The 27,610-nt window shown below is 37.4% G+C and overlaps 1 protein-coding gene across 1 annotated transcript in view; it reads right to left on the reverse strand.

Annotated features, from left to right (window-relative positions):
* Positions 1 to 1,873: 1,873 nt before the first annotated feature.
* Positions 1,874 to 27,610, reverse strand: part of DNER (delta/notch like EGF repeat containing) — a 107,367-nt gene continuing 81,630 nt past the window's right edge. The window contains exons 8-13 of the mRNA XM_058812316.1: positions 23,026 to 23,250; positions 15,466 to 15,588; positions 13,463 to 13,576; positions 12,286 to 12,417; positions 8,576 to 8,822; positions 1,874 to 2,933 (exon numbers count right to left, since the gene is read on the reverse strand). Coding sequence (XP_058668299.1) covers positions 2,822 to 2,933; positions 8,576 to 8,822; positions 12,286 to 12,417; positions 13,463 to 13,576; positions 15,466 to 15,588; positions 23,026 to 23,250 — 953 coding nt within the window. The 3' untranslated portion in view covers positions 1,874 to 2,821. The remainder of the gene's footprint in view (positions 2,934 to 8,575; positions 8,823 to 12,285; positions 12,418 to 13,462; positions 13,577 to 15,465; positions 15,589 to 23,025; positions 23,251 to 27,610) is intronic.

The following is a 27,610-nucleotide window of genomic DNA, read 5'->3' on the forward strand; positions in this document are numbered from 1 at the left end:
ACCAAATCTGGAGAGCACACAAGTGTTGCAGCACATGTCACAGTTGAGACAGCCACAATACACAGAGTATCACCACACAATATCACAAAGCTTTAACCCATACAGAACAACACCTTACCACTTCAGAACACTTCAGGTGTCTGCCCATACAGAGTAACATCTGATCACTTCAGAAGGCTGCAAGCGTCTGCCCTTTTTGTTCTTTAGCCCAACCTTTTATCCCCTCCTGTTGATGCACTGCCCCTGTGTGCCCTCTGCTCCCTTGGGTGGTTGGTCAGTGCCCCTGGGCACTCCATGGCTCATTGCTGTCAGTGCTGCTCACCTGCTGCTCACAGCTGTGCCCTTTAAGATCAGGCTCAGCCCATCCCCACTCCCAATTACAACAAACTGTGTGCCTACACACAAGTACTAGAAGTTGATGTCAAGCCCAGAGACTTGTCCAGGAGGAGCTGGAGGCTCTTAGCCCATTGCTAGGGGAAGACAACATACAATCAGCCCTTTCTGCAAATGGATTATTTACACGGGGAAAAGAATAAAAAAGAAAGATAAAAAGAAAAAGTGTAGCATATTAACAGCAAGTGGTATTTGCTCCCTGTACAGAGCAAACTTCACATGGTTGGGGAAAAGGATATGAAATCACCAGTGTCCCTTGCCCACATTCATGTATGTTCTCAGGACACAGTCTGGTGTACAAAGACAGTAACCAACTTGTTCTTGCAGATTCAAAGCTGAGATACAAACACAAGATGGGTCTGTTCCCTCCAGGTCTCAGGACAGCTCCATCTGGCAGGCAGTGCCTCACAAATATCTCACAAGTGCATGCATAACATGCCATCACAGTTCAATAAAATAAATTGGAAGGAGACAAAGTAATTTTCAGAACACAATTCACAGGATGCACAGGATGATTTACAGCAGCTAGAGGCTTCAAGCTGACAGGAAAATAGCTCCTCACAAATTACTTATCGTTCAGGTCAGTCAATTGAGAGAAATATAGGTTGGTCAAGAATTGCTGCCAAGGTGTGATTTGTATGCAGAAAGGCTGCTGCTCATTGCAACATCTCTCTTGTAAAATATGGACCATGAATATGTATGTTCCCTAAAACAACAGAGTTGCTTGTTTCCCTACTTTATATAGATTTGCAAGCCAATATTTTAGTGACTGAAAAGGCCAAATATTCTGAAGAATGAGTATTTCCTTTCCTTTGATTAACAAATCAATTACAACAGTGCCTCTTTTCTGCTCAAGTTACCAAGAATGGTACAGGGTATAGCTTGCTCTCAATTTTTCTTTCTTTAGGGTTCTCAAAAGACTCCTAGAAGTCACAGTAAACAAAAGTTTCAATATATTGGTACAGCAGAAAACTGTACCAATAATAAAAACATCCTCTGACAGCCACCAGATGCAAATTTACAACTTCTGTCATAGAAAACTATGCCTGAAGAATTAATCTAATTTAAACCTGGATCTGAGCTCCTCAGTCCTCTTTTTAATTATTACTGTTTCAGACCAGCATTGTTGAAAGCCCATGGTAGCAGACACAGGACATCAGGAAAGGTAACTCTGGATTTCTCAGGAGCATTTGGCATTTCTGTAATTCAGACACAGAATGGTATTACTAACCTGCACATGCACCATTCAGGACTGTGCCTTTATTCTGGAGCTGCATTTATCTCACTTTTGAGAGATTACACTGGTAATACAAACCCTTTTTCCCCTTTCAGATTAACTGCTGGAATGTCATATTTTAGCATTATTTATAGTGCATCATATGCTCATGTCCTTTCAAATTTATAGACAACACTTCAATTTGAAATGAAGAAAAACAAAGAAACAGCTGCAATCTTCACTGGTTAACTTTTATTCAGTATTTTCTGAAATAAGCAAGAATTTAAGACGCCCATAAGCGATCAAATACAGCCACAAAAACCCCATACTGATCCTAATTAAGAAGCACTATGAGAAATACACAATATTTCATGAAACAATACTGTACATCAACAACCTTTAGGAAACAAACAATTCAAACCATATGCTTAGTTTACTCACAATATAAAAAAACTTTAACCTTTAAAGAAAAATATAGATTCAGTCCAATTGTAGGATCCAATCCCATATCCAGTGAATTCAATGGAAGTTCTCTCATTGATTTCAATGTTTAAAGGATCATGCCCTTACTTTGCCTCAAGAGGCACTTTAATTATTATACAAGGCCTAGCCTGAATAACTATTACAAAAATGTCAAACATCAACTCAAGAGTATTTTTTAGCAACTTTCAGGAAATAATGGAGGAATAGGTTATCTATCCATGCATGGAATAAGGCAAAAGCTAATTCATTCAGATTAGGAATAATAATTTTTACTAGTTTCTTTTTCACAACACAAACATTTTAGACTTTTTTAATTAATGGATATATTATATATCATATTATGCTTCACATTTTTCCTACCTCTACTGAGAAAGCTGGCACTGACATTTCATAAAGAACTCCTCATTAATTATTGTTTTCTGTTCTGTAACAACCACAAGAAACTCATCTGGGTTTAGTAATAGTGTCTACCAAGAAAAAAGCACACACTATCATAAGCTTATAATTTATAGAGCTCAAGGTACATTAAAATGTAAATCATGAAGTTCACAAATTCTGTTTTAAAATATTTTTCCAAACTAAAAGCTGCAGAAAATTGGTTCTTAAATATTCTACAGAAAATTCTGAAGCATCTAATGGTTTAAATTACTTATGCTTTCTTCTTAAAAATATTTAAATTAGGTTAGTAGCCCATCCTTTTGAAAAATAATCCAAAAAAGATACACTAGATTACAAATCTTTTGTCTTAATCAGTGTAACCAAAGGTTTGTCATCTGGGCTGTAATCTTCATAAGCAATGGGGGTTGCATCATACATTGCAGGTCGGGATTTCTTGCCAAACCTGGAAATAAAAGAAAACTTTTGGTGACAAACAGAAACATGAATGAGTCCAAAGCAACAACACATTCATTTATGGCCTGTGATCAGGAACAAAGTCAGACAGCTTAGATAAACTCTATATACCAGAAGAAATCACAGGAAAATGAGGCAAAAATGGTCAATTATTTTTTTCTTATTGACCTGATGCAGAGAAAACAGTACAGAAATCACAGAAACAGAATTATTTTTTTAGTCATCCACACTAAGGATTTTTATGCACTTTTGACTATATTAAGCATACATTAATTTACATTGTGTACTCTGGAAAGTAAAATCCAGAAAATTCAGATTTTGAGGATAATATTTATGCCAAACCAAAATAAACTTGATTTTTTCCCAAGACTTTTATGGGGGTTCATAATTTTCAATTTCATTCTTGCCTGTTTTCAGTTATTTAGAATTGCAGACAAAACTGAATTGGCTGGAAGCATTATGATATATGGTGAAAATTTCATTTTTCAAAATACTTCAGCTGTCCATAAGGCTACACTAGATTCATTCCCATGCATGAATGTCTGCCTTCTTCTATAGGTTATTTTAATAAATGCAGACAGGTGACATTTGCTCATCTCCATCATGATGGATAAACCTGATTTTCTACAAATGAGATAAAATTTCAAGAACTGAATGAAGGAATAAATTCATGGCATCTTACTAAAGCAGAGGCAGCACTGAATTCTGAATCACCCATGTTCACCATCACTCTCAAGGGTTTAAAGGAAATATAGAGCTTTGCAGAGGTACAAATGATGGTGAACATTCTCCACAGATTTCAGTTGGTCTACCTGCCCTTTCTGACAGTGGAGAGCACATGGCTTGTTGCATACAGGGAAACAGGACAAAATCTGTTTTCTCCTTGAGGTCAGGGTTGACATGTGCCCCTAATTAGGGAAGGCTGAGGAAAGAGCCCAGCACACGTGCAAGTTGTGTTTATGGTCTGGTGAGCCATGGAGCTGCTCAACCACATTGCTTTGATCAGGTGTTTCAGAAGCAGCCTCTGCCCAAAGCAGCAAACAAACAGAGCTATCACCAACCTCAGAGGTTTATGTTAAAGACAGAAGTGTTAAATGGGAGCTCTGTTCAATGGGTGTGTATGTGCTAGGGTGCACAGCAGGGCTATGCTCTGTAATTGATGGCATAAAGGAACACACAAAACAATTATCAATACGATCTGCAGGAAGCGATGATTCAAGGACTAATCAATAGTGAAAAGCTGCAGGTTCTTGCTACAGAGTGTTCTGGATCAATTAACTGCCTGCTTACAACAAAAGCATATACAAACAAGTGAATAAAGATTCTTTCCAGGGCCACCAAACACAAGATTATTCCTCTAACAAAGAGTATAGACTGTGTGGGGAAATCTCGATCCTGGGAAGCACTGAGTGTGGAAAAATACTGGAGGGACACAATGGATAATAATTTTTACATTAGCTTCAATGCTATAGTGTGAACAATTATGTGTTTGGGTTGATTAACAATGTAGGAGTAGCACTGGGGAAGTTCTTCATTTAGCTTTGTAATGTCCATTCATGGGTGATGATGGTGATTTTCCAATGTGTACATCAGACACACTTACCAGTATATAACAATATTACACGTCACAAAGATATACAAAATAACAATCAGAAAATATATTTTGCAGTGAAGCATTGAACAAGAGAGACCTGTGTAGCTTGAGAAAAACTGAGGGTTCCGTGACAGTTCTGAGGATAGCACATATTCATTGTAGGAATTCTTGGCAAAGTCATGTCCGCGTGTGTGACAGACGCTGCAAATCAGCTTCACATTTGGAATGGTCCAGCTCCTCCACTTTCTCAAAACAACATTGCAAGAGATGGCTAACTATAGAGTTATTAACCTCACCAACTTCACTCAAATTTTTGAGAACATTGGACAGCTGAATCCTGAGGAAATGGAAACTTCCGACTTCTGTGGGACATGCAGAAGTTCAGAGTTTACCCAGAAACAGAATTAAGAAACTAACAACATGTTGCTACTCTGCTCAAAACCAGCAACTGGCAAACTGAGTCCACAAATAAAATTTAAACAAGAGCAGTAAAAGACAGAGACCAGAAGTTTAAGAAGGGATAAAGCAAATTGAGAGAACGAAGGGATTCTTTTGGATTCCACAGGAGGAGAATAAGAAGATTTATTTCCTCTGCATTATTCAGAGAAAAGGTCAGATGTGCAAGTCGAATTGTGCCTTGCTTAGAGAAATTGAGCTGTAATCCCAGAAAATTAACCCTGGCAGAGTATATATATTAAGCAATTGGTAGATGATGTGGAGACCAGAGAACATGTGCACGTGATCACAATTCTACAAAAAGGCAGCTGACAGAGATCTATGCCATTAAGAAATGAGTGCATGCTGACGCTCATCCAATTCAGAAATCTTAGAACACCACAGTGGGACACAGGCAGCTCCACAGGAATGGGGAGAATATGCAGTGGAGAGAAGCTGACCCTGCTGTGACAAGAGAACTTAATCAGAGTCTGATGAACCAGACTCTTCAATTGACACAGAGACAGGACAGATCAGCACGTGAAAATAAAAATTAAATAAACTACACTGTAAGTGGTGCATGAAGGCTTCTGATATCTGGGCACACACAGAACTAACTGCAGCATAGTCTGTCACCAGATAATTCATGAACTCAGTGTGAATGCTTTTCTAAAGTGAACCATTTTGTTTCAATAACAGATCTTGGTTCCATTTCAATGACATCTTATGGCTGCCATAGCCAGCAGCCTATTAGCCAACTATTTCATTCCACTGCTCTCTTCCAGGTTTAGAATGCATAAATTTTAACATAAAAGGGTTCTTTTTGTCTGCAAAAGGTGCTTTTTTTGTCTTTACAGTCTGTATAATGGATGCTAAAGACAACTGTGCATTTTCTGCTCAGAAAATTACCTAGTTCTGATCTGCTAACCTTAGGAACATTCCCTAGAAGTAGACATTTATTAGTAATGATCCTCAAGCACATTGGTTTTGTCTTACAGCAAATACCTTGATTAGTAAAGATCAAATTATTTTTAAAAATTATTTGGAAAAAAATGCTGAGAAAGACAAACAAGTAATTTAAAAATAATTTACTGACTATGCAACAGGCATCCACAAGTCCCAGACACCTGCCACTATCAGAAACCTTCCCTTTAAAGAAAATAATCTACTAACTTTTCCCTTGGCCTCCATTTTCTAAAATTACTCGCAAATTTTGGTATCTAACTGTGAAAAGGAATTATTTTCAGAAAATGCTTAACTTTCTGTTATTTGAAAGTAGAATTCTCAGATTCAGCTATTCTGAAAATTCAGACCTTTAGATATGTAGATTTAAGAATTTATGCAAAAATAACTATAAAAGTTTTGCTCCTTTTACTGGATTGAAATGACCAAACCAGTGGTTTATATCTTTCTGAACCCAAAATATACACAACAATCTCCACAATAAACCTCCATGAATTACCCTACTTGGCAGCTCCATCTTGGACTTTTATAAGGGATCACATTCTTGGAGGCACTGAAAATTATTTGGAATTAAAACATTTCATTTGCTTTAAGTAGAAATACCTTTTCCAAGATGGGGAAACCCTCAATGGACAATAATGTAATTTCTAACTACATAATATAGATTTGAAAAATCATCATTAATCCATCCCAGTCTAAGAACTTTTTTGAAGTTGGAACACTTTGAAGAACTACTACTCAAAGCTGTGATGTGATTAACTGAGCCTGGGGGAACACCTCATCCATTTCAGCTAATTTTGATGACTTCAGCAGTGGTACAATTTAACCTATTTCATCTTCATTGAAACAGAACTGGAGCACTCAGAAAATTAATTACCAGCAATCACCAACCAACATGCACATATTTCTCCATATTAGTGCACAGAAACATGTCTCCCTCAGTTGTTTTAAGAGCATTTTAATGGTAACACACATGAATACTCTGTTGAATTTGAAGTGATCTTGATATATTGAAGAAATGGGAAAAAAGAAACACCAAAAATCCAAGTTCCACCCTATTAAGAGAGATACCAAACACAGAAGAAGCCATACTGGCTAGGAAGCAAAATGACACTGAGGATCTTGGGATGAGGAAAAGGTCTCACAGGTCACAGAAGTATGTCATTTGCCACTAGAAATGAAAAAAAGAAAACAAAACAAAACAAAAAACCACACAAGTTTCTTTTTCAGATGTGTTTACAGGAATGCCATATATAAGATGCAGGAGGTGATTACTCAGTTTATTTGGTGCACCTGAATCTTCAGACAGAGAACTACTTCCTGCTTTAGGGACCTCCTTCAAAAAAGAAAAAGAAGATAAATATAATCTGGAGTGTGTCCCAGTAAGGCAATAAGAAAGCTGACGTGATCTGGGAGGGGATACAGAAAGAATGGGCTAGTTAAGCCTAGGAAAGAAAAAAAGTTGCTTTGCTTTGTTTGTTTTTATCATATAAGAGAAGGGGGAGGGCTCAGCACCTGATATACAAGTGATAAGAACAGCAGTAAATTATCCTTCATTACAGCCTGAAGAGCAGTAAGAAAGAAGCAGCCAGGTTAATAGCAAAGAAAATCCAGGTTAAATTTTAGTAAAGCCCTTTCTAAATCTACTCAACTCCTTTGGAAGTTTTTAAACACGATTGTTGGCAGGGAGCTGGGTATATTTAATGCCATATTAGTGCCATGGCTTACACTTGAGCTTTCAAATCCTTTCTACTTCTGCTTTTGGATTATTCTGACACTCAATGCCCTGCCTTGCAAGTGCTCCATTAAATTTCAAAGTAAAAAAATTACTGTCTCTAGGAAAGCAAGTAAGAAAGGCAAATAGGAGCACAAATATGAGTGATGTGAAGAGATTCTCACTGAATAATCTGGTAAATTAGTCACAAAAATCAATGTGCCTTTCCTGTCTGATCATATTACTTGTGTATAGCAGTTAAAGAATCTTTACATCCCTAACAGATCTGACAGGCTAAGAACTCTGCATCTGTTCCACTTCACCAGTTACTCCAAATAAAGTCAGAATAACTGTGTTTTCAAGGAGTTTTGCTGTATTGTCACACCTTGTCACAGACGTATTTTATGAAACATCCTTTTGTTAGGATTTTTTCTCCTGAGAAGCTGAGAGGCCTCAGAAATGAAATGTAAAAAATAATTATCTGCTGCTGCTGTGGAATGCAACAGCTGCATCTTTGATTTGTCTCATGTGGTTGTTTTTAATTAATGGCCAATCACAGTCCAGCTGTCTCAGACTCTCTGGTCAATCACAAGATTTTATTTCCATTCCTTTCTATTCCTTGCTAGCCTTCTGATGAAATCCTTTCTTCTATTCTTTAGTGTAGTTTAGTATATCATTTTCCTTTAATATAATATATATCATAAAGTAATAAATCAGCCTTCTGAAACATGGAGTGTATCAGATTCTCATCTCTTCCCTCGTCCCTGTGAACACAACCACATGACCTCAGGTGAGAGCAGTGAGCAGGGCTGGTGCTTTCCCAGCAGAGCAGCCCGCTGGCTCTGCCACCAGCCCTTGTTTGCAGTGTGCATGGACTGAATGGCACCTGAGAACAGCTCCCAGACATCAGCACCCCAGCACGAACCTGGCGTGTCGGATGGAGGCGATGGCACTGCTGAACTCGCTGTCGATGCTCCTGCAGTTGTAGAACTCCTCGTAGGCTGGCCTGGAGGAGCCCTGGTACTCGATGCGGCTGATGCGGCAGATGCCCACGATCAGGATGATCAGCATCAGCACGAAGGCCACGCACAGCGCCCCGATGATGATGTACAGCGAGTGACGAGGCATGTTGGTCAGGCTCTCTGCCATATGCCCAGACTTCCACTGCAGATCTGCCAGTAAGAAATAAAAGGTTACCATTAATTAATAATTTATATCCGTCCTGCTGAATAGAACTACTTTAAGATATGAATTTTCAATAGGTAAGACTTTTGAAACTATGGAGATAGGTAATTTGAACTTTCCCAGGCTCTGTTACCAATACACCACCAGGCCTGACATGCTACAAATTTGAATAGCACTATGCTGAACCTTCACCCACTTTTTTCTGTTGATTTTTAAGGTGATATAGGAACACCTATCTAGTTAGATCTCCTGTGTCACCCAAGGAACAGAAAATCAAGTTATTCTTGCATTATGCTATTTTTATATTACAGGCTCTCTAAAGGCAGGCAAGTTTTATGCAAAAGCTTCTAGGAAACAACCAGTTCTCTTGTGCAGTTTGTTCCAATAGTGAAGCCTTCCACTAAAATGTGTTATTTAAGATGTACTAAACACACTTAGTTTGTAATTTGAAACACAGACTTTCTTATGCCTATCTCCACCAAACTGCAGAGACTTCAGCATTTCAAGGACAAAAAGGACACGTGATAAGGTCCTACAGTAAGGAGCCCATTATAGTCTTTTTCCAAGCATAATTTCCCTGAGATTCTCAAAGCAGACCTTAAAATAAAGCCAATCTGGAAGAGGCTTCTTGTATTTATGTATTCCAGATCTTCTATATAAATATTCCTGATCCCCAAACTATATCTATGCCAAACAGATTTTCTATCAATTGCCTATGTCCTCAGATCTGTTTCTCTCTAGCATGGATCAGAATATTTCTAATTAACCTGTACTTCCCTCCAGGGTTCATTTTTGGCAGCCTATGGTCTCATATTATTTCAAAACAGGAACAGACTTGAATCATCCTGACTACAGAAATGTAGCACTCTGCAAAAGTTATTTCTAGCAGGTGCCTGTTCCTTTTTCAAATGTACTTCTGCTTTGCCCTGATTTAGAATCTCCCTTTCCTCAATCACAAACAGGCTGGGAACAGGGCTTCCAAGCACATGCTTTGGGAGGTTAAGATATTCTCAGAAGCCACCTCTCAAAGATGCTGATGATGGCAGATAATTCAAGCACCTGAGTTGAAATCTCCAGTTCAGCAGCAGTGGATAAAATCTCAATCTACAGCAGAAATACAGGGAGTGTACAAGGACAGGAAAAGAAATCTGTTTTAGAGGCAGGTGGTGAGAAAGGCCAAAGCTGTAACATGTGGGATTCAGCTGGGCAGAGTTTGGAGAAATGGCTGCTCTTTGTCACAATAGTGAAAGTTGTCCTGGAGCACCTCCCAGCTCAGGGGTGCTCAGACTTTGTCCACAAATGGGAGCTGAGCTTAAGGACTGGCTGTTCATTTCTCTTATCTTCTTCAGAGGTCAGTAAAGTTTTGATCAGCCTGAATCATTCAGTGATTTAATGTTTCTAAAGCACTGTAACTGCAGTTTGCCCAGTCAGGATATGAGGGAGGGAATACAGCTGTGCTCTGTGCAGTTTGGGATGGGCTTCTATTTCTGTTCTGCAGCACATCTGTCACACACAGTGGTTTCTGTCAGGCTGTCAGACTAGATCTGAATTCAGCCTAATGTCTGCAGATATATGGCAAGACATTTCTGATTTAGATTCCACGTCTTCCATTTCTGGATGACAAAGATGAGAAAAATTTCTTCCCTTTTTCCTCACCGTATCAAAATATAAAGATTAATATCTTGTACTCCAGAGATTAGAAATAGCATATGACAGCTCAAAATAACAGCATTTAGAGTTGTTGTATTAAAGTTCATAAAATTAATTAGGAATAAGATTTCAATGCACACGATGGTCTGTACTAGAAATTCTTCATAATGTCAGTTTTCAAGTAACCACACGCTTTGGCATACCTCAGTGACTACATTAATAATTACAAATGTGGCAAAGGTAAGGATATTAACAAATAACCAGCAGGCATTAGAGAATTCAAATGAGACATTTGTAAGCATTTTAACAGTGAATGCTCCATTAACTGTTTAGGCAAATGCATTTCATTTTGAAATAAAGAATATCCTCTTTATAATTAGGACCAATTTAATCCTATTTAATTGGAATTGCTAATACTGGTAAGGATCATAAGATGATATTAAAAAATATCACAATTCATCCAGGCAAGGTACATCTTATCTAGTTTGTTGAATATACAGCACTTGGAAATTAAAAAGAACAGTCTGACAAGAAGATAACCCTGAAATCCTGTTAAAGTAGTCACTTCAAGCAGCTAAACCAGCTGGTGAAAAAACTATAAATAGGGTGGTTCTACAAAAAAGATTAAGTAGCAATAGTCTCCTTCATGGTCAGTAACAGAAAATCTCAAAGGATAAAATGTGATTTATTTAGTCAAATGCCACTCAAACACCAACGTCTTGATAAGTCTGACTTTGTGTCTTTTTCTAGCATTCAAAGGCATGGGCCAATACAAAGTCAGTATGCAGTGTTTAAATTTAATTTCCATCACATTACTACCGTTATGTACAAACTGCTGAAATATAATAAATATGGCAAAGAGAACTGTAAAGATAAACAGAAGCACATTTACTAATAGATTCAAACTTTAGAGCTCAAAGAATTCCACTGCACCATTGTCTCAAGTCTCCATTGTCATTGTCTCCAGTGAGTTCAGAAGTGCTGCACCTGTTTATAAAAGAGCTGGATATGGCCTATCTAGAGATGATTAGAATTAAGTTCCCATCAGCTCATTAATTCACAGCTCATTCACAGTGAGCACAAAGATCTTCACATGGCTATTTCATACATTCTGCCTCTCCTGGACTCTCCACTGTGCCATAAGGATGCCCTTACAGTGAAGTTTCTCTTTAAAATGAGAAAGAAGCCCACACTGAAGCTGTTCCTCCCAGCGGAACCTCTCTTAAGACTTACTGAATGCTTTGGAAATATTTGGTCTTGGACTCCTTCTTCTATCTAACAAATTTGATGGAAATTAGCCTATGGCTGGAATAGTTATTCCTGAAAAAGTTGTTAAATGCCTGCATACGCAAATTACAGAACAATTACACCAGTTTCCTTAGGTAAGCAAGTTCCAAGTTGTTTTGCTGAGACATCACTAGAGCTGCAGGTGCTCAGAAGTCAATACAAGCCTGCTAGGAATGTGCTTATACTGCTATGGAACACACTTGATCCAAAGTGTGCAGGGAGGCTGTGAAGCATGAGCACAATTAAAATGCAAACTGAGTGCCCAGCTCTGAGACAGCATCCCTCACAATCCAGTCTGACACATCTCAAAGCAGGGTGCCCAGAAAAAGAAGTTTTTAATTTTCACAACCACTTTTGAAATGCTATGGCCAAAAATAAAATTAATTTACCATTATTGTGTTCATTTATGTATGATTCAGAGTATTTGTGCAGATAGGTATTTAGAGATAAAGAAAAAGTTCCTTTAATATAACTTACATTTTTTAGAAATGCTTAGAGAACTCCAACACTTACGTATTTCACAGTTTGCACCGACCCATCCATGAGGACAATGACAGGTGTAACCACCAGGCTGATCTATGCAAGTTCCAGCATGGTGACATGGGTTGCTGTCACAGTCATTTACATCAATTTCACAGTCTTCACCTTACATAGGGAAAAAAAACCAAAACCAAAATTATGTATGACAGGTGCCTGATGTAGCAGTACATCCTCAGTCATTTAACTTCTCTCTTGCTGCAAAACTCCTTATAGTGCAATACATCTCTATTCTCAGAACATCAAAAGGATTCCAAGAAGGAAGTATTATCCTTATTCAACCAGGTGAAAATAAAGCCTGAGGACTAAGGGACTTGACTAACCTCACAGAGACTCTCATTTCTCTAAATATAATTTCCATCCCAAGAAAATGTGGTACAACAGACGATCATGGATATTCTGTTATGCTATGCAATAATGTAGATAATCAGTGCCTGAGAAACTGACAGGGTACAATGGAAAGCTAATTCTTTTCCAAATAATGTCCTTTAACTAGAAGAGATCAAAAAGCACAATTTGACCTATAAACCAGCTATTAATGGGTTTACCCATTACTCTCACATTGGATATTACCTTACATAACTAACAGAACATCAGATTGTAAATTATCTTGACATCAGATATTTGGATTATGCCAATCACATCAGTCTAAGTACAAGGCCAAAAGATTAAATGAGTTTCTTACCAGTACTCTGAAAGTGTAAATTGATTCATAACAAGTACTTTAGACCTTTCAGCAGTTGCTTATTAAGATAATGGAATAAGAGGTTTCTTGAGCACACAGAAACTAAGGTCCCTGTTAAAAGATTTTTCATTTTCAACAGTGTCCAATTAGTATATTGGGTTACCTGGAAATCTTCAAAATACTATTTTTAAAATGCAGTCTAGTCTCAAGTAGCAAGGTCATAAGCCGTGTTAAATAGCTGTTAGCTTTGTGAAGTCACTTTAGTAACAGGCCTTTTTTGCTACAAAGTTCAAAGCAGATGTAAGTATTATGAAAAGCTCTTTTCATTGTCACTAGACTGCTCACAATACAGCAAAGCTCACATTGGTTCATTTCTTGAAGAGACACAGTCTTACTTGGTATATGTCTTCCTCTAGACACAGTGAACAATGATAGCTAGGTGTTCTGTTTAACACACAAATCACTTGCCTGCATATCCAGGTGCACAAATGCATGTAGCATTCAGACCTTCACTGTCACAAGTGCCACCGTTCTGGCAGTTGATGTTAACACAAGGATCTTTGTATAATTCACAGTGCCTTCCTGAAAAGGAAAAATCAGTAATTGCCATTGACATGACTGATACTGGCAGCATGGAATCAGTACATATGATAACTTGACTGCACCTGGATGAGTGTGCAGACTCCACACCTGTCATTCTGGGCTAATGATGCCATAGCAGTAAAGCCACATGGTTTATGCTGGCTAAACTTTTTACACACATGCCTCCTCTCTGCTCTTCCCACAGGCTGTGGGCTAGGAGAGACAGGGCAATTTCTGCTTAGAACTATTGGGTCTATGAAAAACCATGTAATGAAGCATAAACAGATCAGTTATCTAAAATTCTTCAGTAACATGTCAACAATAATTGTCTTGACTAAGAATTTTATGTAATAACTTATTAAATAACACAGATAAGCATTCAGATGCCTCTCATTACTTGTTGCTGGAAATGAGGAATATTACTAAGGTAATAAAAAAAAGAAATTCAAATGTATAATTAAAAATATATAACTGGATGGCTCTACCTCATGCCACTCTTTCATGCCCATTGTAGGCCTTGTGAATCCAGCAGGTTTGCCCTGGAGAAGACAGGGCAAGCTGCAGCTGGCATACAAAACATGTAACACAGCATATTCCCACCTAGGGACCAGGAGAGAGAATCTAATGCCAGTGCTGCATGCGTTATTTCTTGGGGTCTACTGTTCAGATAAAACATATGGGGCCACTGAACTCCCCAAGTACTGCAATGATGGGAGCTCAGTGATCAGCAGAAGCAGCCTCCAGGATCAGGTGCCCCCTGCTTTCATTTCCAGCACGATGTGCTGTGCACACAGTGCTTGCAGCTCCACCAACAGGTGGGGTAAGAAGAAAAGATGAATATTATGGTGAACATTATGATTAAGTGCTGCTTATACTGTCATGAAAAGCTGAGGGTCATTTCCTCACCAGACCTCTAAAATGATGAATTCTTCATCTATAGTTAAAGAGCAGTGCAATCACCAGTATGAAACACACATTTAGCCTCAAGCAGCTGTTAACTGCGCGTTACTTATCAGCACAGATAAGGATTGATACGCTTAATGAGAAAATGCTAGAGCAATGTTCCTTAAAACACAGTCATTCTGTGTAGAATATTTATTTATTTATAATCCTAATAGCATATAAAATTACATTCAAAATGTCCTCAACGATTCAACACAGAATACACTAAAAAAGTATCACTTTAGCCTTCCCCACAGGATTTGTCACAGACCACTGATATGTGCTAATTTGTTTAGAGCTGAAATCTGTTGCGAGATAAAAGATTTTGTATACCCAAACAAACGCTATTCTCATCTATTTTATAAACTACTTCAAAAATGCCAAAGCTGGATTCCATTTGAACACAGATCTAAGAATAGCTGCAGTTAACATGGAAAAGCAGCCGCAGACCTACTACCCTCTCTGGGCTTTACAGTCCTCTCAATGAACAATGAAGATAAAGCTTTTATTTCTACTCCTTTGTGCTAATCTATTTCAAATACTAATATTTTATTATTATGTTTTAGCTCACTTCACTAGAGAAAATAAAAAATAATTTGAAAGCTCTCTGTGTAAAGGCTCCAACAACAACTGATGAAAAAGTCTATTTAACAGTTATGGGTTTTTTAAAATCTCATCACTTTCTAACATATCATAAAAACAGCAGAAAAAACTACACCTGAGAAGAACAGAGAAAAATCCTACTGTGCCCAGACCAGGACATGCATTATTCACAGAGGAGCTAAATTTTAACTATTAATTTGAATAAAGATTAAGGGATCAGGATCAATACTGAATTTTGTCTCTGTTAATTTTACATGAGGGATATATTTCTGCTCAGGATATGGTATCTCTGTAGCAGAACCTGCCACAAAAACTGCAGAGAACACTTGCAAAGCCCAGCCTACCTTCGTACTCAGCAAGGCACATGCACTCGTAGCTGTTGATGAGGTCTCTGCAGGTGGCTCCGTTCTGGCAGGGTGCAGAGAGGCATTCATTGTATTCCTCCTCACAGTAAAGGCCATGGTAACCTAAATCACATGAAGGGGAAACAAAAATAGTTATGGAACACTTTGCAGTAAAAATTAACTATTAGGCGACTATAGGCCATGGGCAGATGCTTGTTTATTTAAATATACTGTGCAAACTGATATTTGTTAAGACACTGATTTTAAAGGCATCTGTTCCCCAGGTGAAAATTACCAAGAAATTATTAGAAGCATAGTATTCTGAGAGAATTCCTAGCTCCTGTGATAAACCATAATGAGGTGTAAGGATGGAGGGTGGTGGCAGAGGTCAGAGGCAGGAATGTGAATACCCATACTCAGATTGTTAAAAGAAATACAGGATATTGACTATCTCCCAGCTCCTTTGGATCCTTGCATCAAAGCCACTGTTCATCAAAGAGGTGATAATTGTATAACAGTAGTTAGAATGATTACATGTTTTAGCATTAATGCTGTACAATGTCAAAGCACTGCAGCAGCATAATGGTACTTTCATCTTTACAGTATTTCCAAGCCATAGGCAGGTACTATGGGCTGATTAAGTAAACATAGAAAGCAGAAGCAGAGAAAAGCTACATGGCCTGTTAACAGCCACAGAGTAATTTGTACTATGAGATAAGAAAGAAGGAGTTAATCCACATGAAAACAGCACCTTTTTTATTACTTAGTGTGCCACACAATCATTAGCCCTAATAGTAGTTGAAATTACAGACCTAGAGTAGTCTATGATATAATACCAGGCACTGGAACTGTGTTCATGTGCTTATAAAAGCTTGATTTCCTCTTTATACTTATAAGAAAATTAAATTAATGAACATACAATGAATAAATATGCAGTGGGCATGAATACAGGTTCCAGTAAAAAGGCCTAAAATATGAAGTGTAGATTCTTCAGTGTGATTTTACTTCTTAAAGTAATCTCTAGTTAGTAGCAAAAGTCAGATATGAAAGGAGGGTATCTTTCATGAACACAGAACCAAAAAGGGGCATATTCTCTTAGTAAGTCACAATCAATCTGTATTCAGCATCCTGGTCTAAATATTCCCCAAAATTCTCAAAAAATAATAGAAAATAGGATAAATGCTGCCTTCAGACAATATTTGCATTTACCCTCTCCCTCCCTATTATGGATAATTCAAAACAAAATTTTTTGAAGATACAACTGTTGGTACTAGTCAAGATAGATAGACAATACCATCCATTACAATTCTCAAAAAAATTGCCTTTTCATAGGAAATAGTTGGGCTAGTAAGGTATTAAGAAACATTTCAGAACCACTTTCTCCAAAGCTGCCAGCCAGGCAATAAAGAATTAATTATGCTAAATGTTATGGGTTTTCTTGCTAGCCTACAATGAAGTTTATCTAGTTTATGAGTATATGAAATATTCTTATGTAGTGAGATCTGTAGCCAACACATAAAAACCAGCAAAATCAGATGGGAGAATCAGTCAGAAAAACAGATGGGAATTCCCAGTGTTTAACACCGATGTAACGAGATACTCTCAGAAAAAATGTTTCCCACTTCTCACCTTTCCAAGAGAACGAAGGGAATTTGTGACTAAATAGCTGTCTGGTTTCCAAAATCGATATGAACGATGGTATCACCTCCTCAGTGCAGCCTGCCCACGCTGCCAGACACTGCACTCAGCCGGGGAAAGATGTTTCCTCTCTCCACGAGAGGGCAGGTCTCACCCACACACAATTTCACCCTCCCATCCTCACCCTAGGGCCAGCAGCCTCCTCCTGCTGGAACTGCTGGGATGGAGAACATTCCAGTGTGGGACCACCTGAGGGAAAGGCTTGCTTCTCCTCAGGGAGATAAGAGCCACCTTGTCATTCCTAACGAGCATTTCTCCTCGTATTAGTGCTTCTAAATTATACTGATACAAAAACCCTGTAGTACACTGAATTCATACAGATATCTTCAAAAAGACAAAAGACTACATAAATAATTTATACATTTTTGTTGAAGAATTTAAATTGAAACAGGAGCATTTTTCATAAATGACTTCAGAGTAATGGATTCTAGTGTAGCTGCTTCCTCTCCTTCTAGCAGTGTTGTGATTCTGCTGCTTTTTATGTTCCCAGCCAATGCCAAATGCAGCTCCTTGCATCTTTTGTGGTGTGCAATATTTCTGTGGATGCACTCAGAAAGAAAGAAAATATACCTACATTAACAACACTTCTCCAGCTACTGTGCCCTGAACAGGATAAAAAAAACCCACAGGAGGATTTGCAGCTTCAAAAAAGGGCAACTTTTCCAGGCCACATGAAATTGGAAAAATCTTTAGTAATAGAATCTTCATGAACTCAAGCAGAACCTGAAAATGAAGGTTTAATTCTGATGTGCTATCTTCAGAGGCTGAGGAACGGACAGGGAGTCTAAAAAACCCTAAAATAAAGATGTCCCTATGTAACCCCTTTTCCCTCTATGTGGCCATCCCACTGGTACTGCCCACTGCTACTGGGCTTTACAAAAGCAGAAACAGATCTGTTGCCATTCTTCTCTTGATCCCCAAATTCTTCTTCCTCTTTCTTCAGCAACTGGAAGGCTGCCTCGAAGAGAGCACGTTATTTTCCTGATAGAAATAAAATCTCATATCTTTTTAACATATAATAAAAACAGCAGAAAAAACTACACCTGAGAAGAACAGAGAAAAATCCATTTGTGCCCAGGTATGGCCTTCAATTACATGTTGAACTGCATTGTCTTTGTACATGGCTGTTAAAAACAGCAGAGGAGAAAATGGGAAAGGGAGCCCACAATCTGTGTCACACAGGCTGATGAGGAGAAGACATGGGGGTTGTCAAAGCCTTCAAGAGCAAAAGATACAGCAGAATAATCTCAAGAATGTCTGCACTGTCAGGTTAACAAAAGAAAGGCAAAAGCTTACTCTTCCTTTAGGAATCAATAAAGAACAAAGCTGAAATCTTTTGAGCCATTTTAGACACGAACCCCTCAAGAGTGACTCCCTGGGCTTATCCATACTTAACATTTCACCCAATCAAGGCAGCAGAACATAAATCCCATCTTTATGGGAAGGCCTGATGGGGTACAATGCAAGCCAGCTCTATTGTGCAGGGAACAGCATCAGTTCACATTTATGGCTGTTGAGTACCACAGAGCTGCATGTTATATAGCCAGGAAATAAATGTGCTCACTTAAATCTGAGCTTATACAGCAATTAAATAAGAGAGAAGAATACTCCAGGTGGCAGGAAGGTAGGAAGCCAGGCTCACCAGCCATGGTCAGATTGCACGGAATGTTGTCTTAATGTAGAAGTGGGAACAAGATGAGGAAACAGAAGCAATAATGGGCTCGGAGACAGTCAGGAACTGGAATTAACTTGAAGTCACTTCTTCCAGAGCTCACATGCCTGCCCCAGTTACAAAATGTGGGAAGGGAAAAGACACAGAAAAGAAAAATTGCAACTGCTTCAAGACAAATCTTGCTCTGGCCTCTGCAAAGGCACTAAAATTAACTTATGCTCCTAGAACTATCTATTAAGCTACATGAGCAGTAAAATCAAGGGAACATACTCCATGGTACTACTTCTGAAGTTGCAGTCACTTTTTATACCCTGCAGCACTTTTTCTGAAACTCCTCTCTTTTTTTTTCCCAAATGTTCTATATATGCCATCATATATATCTATATGGAGGACAGGTGTTAATGTCTGTACATGTGCTGTGCAGTTTCAAAATCTGTGTCTTTAAAAAACCCAAATCCAAAACATTACTGTGATATTAAGCCATGCAATTTCTAGCTATATTTCTCCACTTAGGACTAGACAAAACTAAAAATACTATATTAAATATTTGCACTGGAAATTTATAATGGTGGCTGTATTAAAACAATTGCATATAAAGAGTAAAAAGGTTTATCAGGAGGAAGAAACTGGTTGGGGAGCCAGAGACTAAATAAACATTCCACAAAAGACACAAAGGGTTCCCACTAGTTTCACCAACCAGACTTAAGATGAGAAGCCAGGAAAAGAGCACAGGAACTTTTATTAGAATTAATTCTTTAATATGAGGTAAGAAGTAAAACATGAAACAACCTCTGTATCTAATGTACAAACATTAAGTATTTCTTTGTTACCTGTAAAGGGTGAGGTGATAAGTGCTAATAATTAGGGTGTGTAAGCATAGAAATACAGATTTGAGGTAAGGTTTCATGTGCAATTGAAAAATCACACACACAGTACAAAGCAGGTGTGGTTGCATAGGCTTGGGAGTTCCACAGAGCCCCTCAGCAGACATTTGAAGCATGTTCAACTTGGAAATAACTTATACACTTTTCCTTCCACTCTGAAAATAGGAACATTCAAAATATTAGACTGCTTTGCAAGTTAGCTTATACAAATTAGCTTTCCTCTACAAGCTATTAGATGAAAGCCCACAATGAAATCCAGCACACACAAACAAAATTAGTAGCAAATGTCTGGTTGTTCATGTTCTGCAAATTGTGCAGCTATGCAAGTATAACCACTATCATTCATCATTCTTCAATCTGTACACTGGCCAAAGAAACAAAGAAGTCAATCTGCCTACCAAGCAAGGAGACTTGCACAGACCTTGGACTAATTGGAACAATTTAAAATTCCTCTCTTGTTTAATTTTTGAGACAGAAGTTCCACAGATGAAAATCCAAAATCCAACTGATACTGTAAAACAGTGCTTAAAGGAAGGACAGTGTTCAGGTCACACATATAAGCAAAACTCTTAGGCACTTTATTTCTGTATTAGAAAATTATATCCTCTGTCAAATACTTAAAAAAAAAAAAAAAGACTACAGCATCCTAGAGCTGAACACAAAATTTAAGTGATAGATTCCAAATTCATAAAACTGTTTTTCAGACATGTCAGATAATCAATACAGAAGAGAATTCTAAAATGCCATTTAACAGCCTTTCCATTAAAATACCTAAAAAAAAAATTACATGTAGGAATTCAGGGATATGTCTGAAAGCCTCCTGCACAAAGAAGCCAATGGTTTGGGAGCAGGCACAGATGCTGAGAGCCTGCAAGTCAGAAAGCCTCAAGGTCACAAGGCAGAGACCATTTCTTTCCTGGCAATATCTTTATTATTAACCCTTGATAACGCTTCTAAACTGTACCCAAATTTTATTCCTTCACTTTATAAGTAATGTAACAGATACTGTCAAGGTCTCTTCAGGCCAAACTGTAAATAGAATCCAGCTTCTTAATATCCCAGAGACAAAACCACATTACTCACCCCCTCTATCAAACTGCTTTTTGATAGACATACCAAAAAATGTATTAGGCTATGATTTGCAGTCATTAATTTGGGTTTTTTTAGGAATTGCAACATAGGAATCCTCAAGTCTAATTGCTCTTACCTGCCTTACACTCAATAATTATCCAAATCAAGGGCAAAGTGTAAGTCACAGTGCCTCCTACATGATGATCTACACTGAAGTTGACTGCCACTTGTCTACTATCCTTTTAAGTCATGGGAAAAATATCTGAAAATAATTGATTAAAATTCTGCTGCTCTGAGTTAATAAAAGACCATAATGGTATGTTCATAATAATGAAAAGGCATAAAAGGTATAAAAGCAAGATATATTCTGTCTATCCCTATCTTGATGCCACTTAGGTGCAGTTCTTAAATGACCTTCTGAAATAAGTTACCCAAGTTTTCAAACTATTGACAGATTAATGATGAGCTCACTTAATTTTGCCTCTAGTTTCACCTCTATGTGAAGCAAGTAATGTTATTTTTAAAAGTGAAGTTTACAGCACCCTACAAAATGTTTGGAAAAAATAAATCTTTCTTTTTTTAATACATGGAGCAACACAAAAGAGTTTAACTAAATAAATGCCACATACGGTCCTGGATGCCACCTCTAAGGCTCCTTATCTGTAACTTTAAAAAGCATAAGTATTGTTCAAATAAAAATAAGTTTTCATAACATGAAAGTTCTAAGATTACTTTTAAGTCCTGAGAGAGACAGAATAATTTTGAAAAAGCCAAACTATGGAATTCTAATCAGGTTTATGTGACAAAGTTCTGAAAAAAGCTTTTATTTGACTGAGAATATTTGACTAGCTTTTCTTTGTTTGAACTACAGGCAAAGAACTTGCTGAGGAAGATTAAAACTTCCCAGGAAAGATAAATATCTAGGTTTTCCTACTATTAATGACAAGTGCTGTCAACAAATGTATTATAACATTACTGTGGTATTGTCAGCATTTCACTTTCATACTTTTCTCCTTTATAAAAGAGTATGTAATTTAACTATAAATCTGTCAACTCCAACAACAAATTTCCATAGCTTCTGGTAATTTGTGAATTCCTCCCGAAATATTTCCGATGGTTCCTTTCATGTCTCTAAACAGCAGATAAATTCTGACACCACCTAAAAATGCTGAATAAGTTAATTTCATTACAAAATCCCCATATTCATAAATATCCATAAATAGATTGGTGGGATACATGCACATCCTGAAAACAGAGATGGAAGAGATGAAGAATCATGACTGGTTTCTCAGAAAACAAGGAAAAGCAGCAGAAAGAAGGTATTCCTCTGAAAGGAGTGTAGAACAATGTGAATGTCACAGCAGAGCTACTAACTATCAAATGTCACTCCTTAGTTTATCCCTTGTACACTGGAAATTAGTTTTATCCTTAATTTCTTCAGTTTTCAAGTTTATAGCTTCATGGGAACAGACTAAAAAAAAAAGATGCCAAAATTATTCAAGTGAAAAGAAAGATTGATGCTCACTCTGTAAGTGCTCAAGCAGCAGTGGATGTGTAGCTCTGGTTATCAGATATTTTAACTGCTACTTCACCTCTAATTAGCATTGCTAACATGAAGAAAGGGGGCTATAAGCACCCCAATATCCTGTTATGTTGGTACAAGGATGAAAAAAATCTGGAGCTAAACCAGTTGCTACAGAGACCCCATGAATGTCAGGCTGTGCTGCCAAACAGCTCCCAGCTGAGTCTCCTCACTGGACTCACCTGAGCAGCCCTGCTGGATCTCCTCTAGAGAGACAATTTGTGTAAACATTCACAGCAGAACTCAACCCTTTGAAATAGCCAATATTTTTCCTTCTCTACCTTTGTTCAGCTGCCTTGTCTGTTTTTCCCAAATGATCTGTGTCAAATTTTCCATTCTTTCTACCAAATTTTCTAATTCCAACAGTGCTGATGCCTCGCCTTGGAAAGATTTATACTGCAGACTACAGTTTTGTAATACAGCTGTAGAGCTCACTCAAGCCATATGGATCTCAGTGGGTATTTCAGTGCTCACTCTGCAATTTTTGGTTTCCCAAGTGCAATGTGTAGATTCCTATCACTGCTCTAAACAGACAGAACATCTGCTCAATCTGTTTTATAGACTGAGAAGAAAAGGAAGTCATTTTAAGCTATATATGGAACCTACATATTAAAATATTAGAAGATTTCCAGAGGATGTAACTTGGTACAAACCAGGGATACAGAGGCATCTGTAGCTGGTTCCAACGCTGCGACAAATGCCATGTGCACACGGGTTCAGAGCACAGAAATCGATCAGCTGAGCACACGTGGGTCCTGTAAACCCAGGACTACAGCTGCAGGAGAAGGCAAGTCTGTCTGCATAGCAGGTTCCGTTGTTCTGGCAGGGAGATGATGCACAGGGGTCAATTTTGTCCTCACAAGTGGTTCCTAAAAACCCTAAAAGAAATAAATGGGTTTGGTAAGTAAGCATCCTGGTATGCATACAATTTTAAGAACTAAAGCAAGTCAAATGTAAGCCACAGAGAGATCTAGATTCCTTTCTTTTTTAATTCTATGAATATTATAAAAATACAGACTTTTTACACCATAAACTCTAATTTTGCCTGTTAACAGTCTCTGAAAAGAGATGCTTCAGCTAATATCATATTATAAATGATTAAGGCAGGGAACTGCAAAAATATTTTCTGAAACCAACAGCGCTTATCTGCTTTCTGAGTGAATCTGGCTTGAAAAGTAGAGGAGATTTTCTAAAGATCAGGAGCTGGCTAGCCTAAAAAAAAGGAAAAAAAAAGGCCAAACTGACCTATTTTTCCTCTGTTAATGTGTATGTAAAATCTAACAACCTCTTAAACATACATGCATTCACCGAGTTTCAATAATTGAAATATCTTTTAGAAGAACAAACTTCTCATTAGCAGGAGAGACAATGATTAATTAAAGCAACACCATGCAAAAACAGAAGGAAAAGGATATTCTTGCAAGGGAACTTTTAATCAGATATAGGGAAGAAGGTTTTATAGGTTTTAATAAATTACAGTAACAGCATCTTGTATCTATACATACACATACATCATGGATGTAGTAACACAATGTATGGTTACTGTATCCTAAAGTGAGAAAAGCATATTCAAATTCTAGAACCCTTCCAAATAACAGAACCAACTGTCCTTTCCATTCGATTATATATCTTTTAATAAGTATTTGGTCCTTTTGTACAGACCATCACTTTTCAGGCTTAAAATTCCCTGGAATACTTTACATTGTAAAAAGCTCATAATATTACAGTAGAATAATGAGCAAAGGTGAGTAACCCACACAGAGCATCCTACAGAGATCTACTTACAGAGTTAACACAAGTTATATCAATGGAACTAAGAAAACATGGGGAGGCCACAATTGCTCTGTGAGTGCCAGAGGTTTTGGATTTTTTTGGTCACAACTGGCAGCAAGATTTCATAGGTGTCTTCAAAACATTAGGTTCTGGAAAAACCACTTTCAATGCTGCATCTCCCTTAGATATCCATAAGTCTTACATCAGAATTATGGAATGGAAAGTATGGAAAAAATAATGTAATTTACAAAAAAAAAAAAAAGGTAGCTTTTAAGATGGAAAGAAAAGAAATAACCTACAGATTGGATTTTAAGTTTTGTCATACAAACTCTGCAACAGACCAGGAGAGAAAATCAGGTCTGGCATGGCACAGATGAAGAACAGGCAAAGCCTTCTGTCCTCCCCATGTTGCTGTAGCTTCAATTCCTTCATGGGCTTTGTCAGGACCACCTGCTCAGCAGTGCTGAACAGAGAGAGCCTAAAAGATAACTAAACCATCAGAAACTGCAAAGAACAGAAACCCCAAAAGCAAGGATGTAATTCCAGCAATGGTTCACTAGCAAATTAACAAAGCCTGGACTGTTGTAATAAAATCTTGGTCAGATTTAAAAGTATCTGCAAGGACTTTTAACTATTACCAGAAGGAGATCAGCCAGTGAGTCCAGTGAAATCTCTCAAGTAACTCTGAAACCAGATTACCAAGGTTTAAGGAGACCTGAGGTCACACAATGACACTAATACAACCTTTGCAGTAATCTTCCCTGCAAAGAGGAGGTTACTGGCAGATGGCTAATGTTTCAAGTGACAAAGCACTTCAAGAACATATGCAGGTTTAAAATACACCAAAACATGTTGCCCTTGTGCTATCTTTGACTGCACTGTGAAATGCGTTTAGGTGATTCTGGAAGTTCAAATCTCAAGCATGAGTCAAATATTTGAAAATACTCAAAGCAGAAAATATGGAAATCTATTATTCTGGCATTTCTGAATGTACACTTAAATCCATACTAGTCTAATTGTTGAAAGCAAATAATGCAAGTAACAACTATAAAAATCAAATTCAGAGGTGTATTGACTGAAAACAACGAAATTCCAGAAGGAAAAAACCATAATTGTTTATGTGCAGAAAAATATCCCCTGAACTGCTCTTCAACCAGCTAACAGGGACCCACCCCTGCCTGAAGGTCATTGCTGGCATAAAAGGGACATGAAATGCAAAGTGTAGTGTAATTTGAAAGAAGTGAATACAAAATCTACCAAGGAATAACACAGAAGGTAAAGGGGAAAGGCAATAATGGAAAATATTTATACTGGTAAAACCCACAGTACAATGCCTGTGCTTACATGGATGGTAATTTGGCTACTTGTCAGGAAGTACAACAGAGATATACTTTATAAATTTATAAAGATATGCTTTATAAATGGCTACAGACCTCCAGTGCAGTGACAGAAACTAGATCAGATTTCAGAGACAGGTTCTGAATAAATCCGAATTTCTCACCACAGTGGGATTTTAATTATTTGGCTACTGAAAGCAAAAGAATCATGTGCAAGTCAAGGAAGTCAAACATTTTCTGAAGACACCACAGAACTGCCTTTTATACAGCTTGTAGAACAACTAACTTGTCTGAATGTTACATTAGACCCAATTCCAATAATTACAAGTATGTGAAAAATTAGGCCTGTGAATTGCAAGGGCTCAGGACTACAAAACTTTTAACTTCAAAATGCAGGGATAAGCACTAAAAGAAATACAAGCAATTTATTATTTTCCCTATAGAAATTTGAATTGTAAGGAAATAGAAATACATGGTATTTCATCAGAATTCTGTAGAGAGAAAAAAGTTACTAATCAGAAGGATCAAGAAACCATTAAAACGCTGTAAGATTTTGATTGAAATTCACTCTAGCTAAGTCTTTCTTGATGAAGATGAATAGAGGCTAAACCCATTCAAGCATTAAGGAGAAGTCTATTAAAAATAGGAGCAATTTGGGAAGATGCCAGGTAAAAACATTAGATTAGTGGAAAGTACCAGAAACTAAACAGCCATAAAAAATTTTAATTAACAACAAAATGTTCTTCAGGTAAATTAAACTCTCTTATGGTAATATGAAAAATTCTGCATTTTGATCACCAGTAACCTTGGGAAATCTTCTATATGCAACAGCTGTGTGGCCCAGTTTCCTGTGATCAAGATTGTAAATGGGTTTATTCTATGTAAACCTAAAGAAGTTAGAATGACATCTGCAAGATGTCCTAGAGAAAAAGGCTTTTACATGAACGATGAAGCAGAGAAAATAGTGAAAACCTTGAAACCTAAACTACTTTAAGTCCCAGAAAATAATTTCTGTTCTCTCAGTCAATTAAGATTCATGGTGACAATGTGCATTTTCTGGCTGCTATTGCAAATCAACACGTATGAATCACAACTTAGCATCCTCTGCAGCTGTCAAACCATTTTCTAAACCACAGAAGCCATTATAAGAGCATTCATAAATTTATTGCTTTCCAGTATTTTCAGAAATGCCTGCAGATATTTCAGGACACTTTTGCTCAGTGTGTTGCTAGCAGTAGTTACCTGCAACTACTCAAATCAAACTGTCAAAAGTAAATAAAATCAATGCTAAAATGTGAATTTCAAGTAATCTATATATGTTAAACTCTTTATCATAGCATTGTTTTTGCTCTGTCTTCTTTTATTCTAGAGGATGACTGACATTATTGCTGCCATTTTTCAAAAATATATTAAGCCAAATTAAAATATTTCTGCTCCGTTTGTCCAAGCTGGTGACCTCCACATAAAGCATGTAGGAAGAGCCCAAGAACCCAGGTCAGTTTGATGGGGTTGGCCAGCTGAATGCAAGTTATTTTTATCAAAGATTAATGTTTTCCTATAACACTGAAGGCAGTTAATCTATACTTATCATCAGAACATCAAATTTGCATGGAACAGAACTTCAGAAATATCTTGCAACAGAAGTTCAGTTCTTTATTGTAATTGATCTGCACTTTGCTCATTATTGTCTGGCTTTGTTTTAAACCACAGCCTGCTACTAAATAATTTTAATATTATCGTATGAGCAAAATTCACAAAGGGTGAAGTACCTTCAAGTACCAAGTCTTTCATTCTATCTAATTTTATAAAATTTTGTCTGGAAGGAACACATTTCCTCACCAAACAATCAGTTAATTTCCATACAGTTGTTTTTCTATTTATTTTAACTTCCAGCAAAGATTTCTGTGAATTTTCTAACTACATAAAAAAAGGATCACTAGCTTCAACATCTCTAAAACCTACATTGATTTATTTAAAAATATGTGTTTATTAATTTAATGCAATGACATTTAGTTATACCAATCAGGGGTATTTTATGTTTCCAATTATTATTTGTATATTTAGTTCCACTTCAGGGTATTTTGGAAATACACATAACTTCTCAGAAGCTTAAAGAAAATGGAATAAT

The sequence above is a fragment of the Ammospiza caudacuta genome, chromosome 11, assembly GCF_027887145.1.
Source record: "Ammospiza caudacuta isolate bAmmCau1 chromosome 11, bAmmCau1.pri, whole genome shotgun sequence".
NCBI lineage: Eukaryota > Metazoa > Chordata > Aves > Passeriformes > Passerellidae > Ammospiza > Ammospiza caudacuta.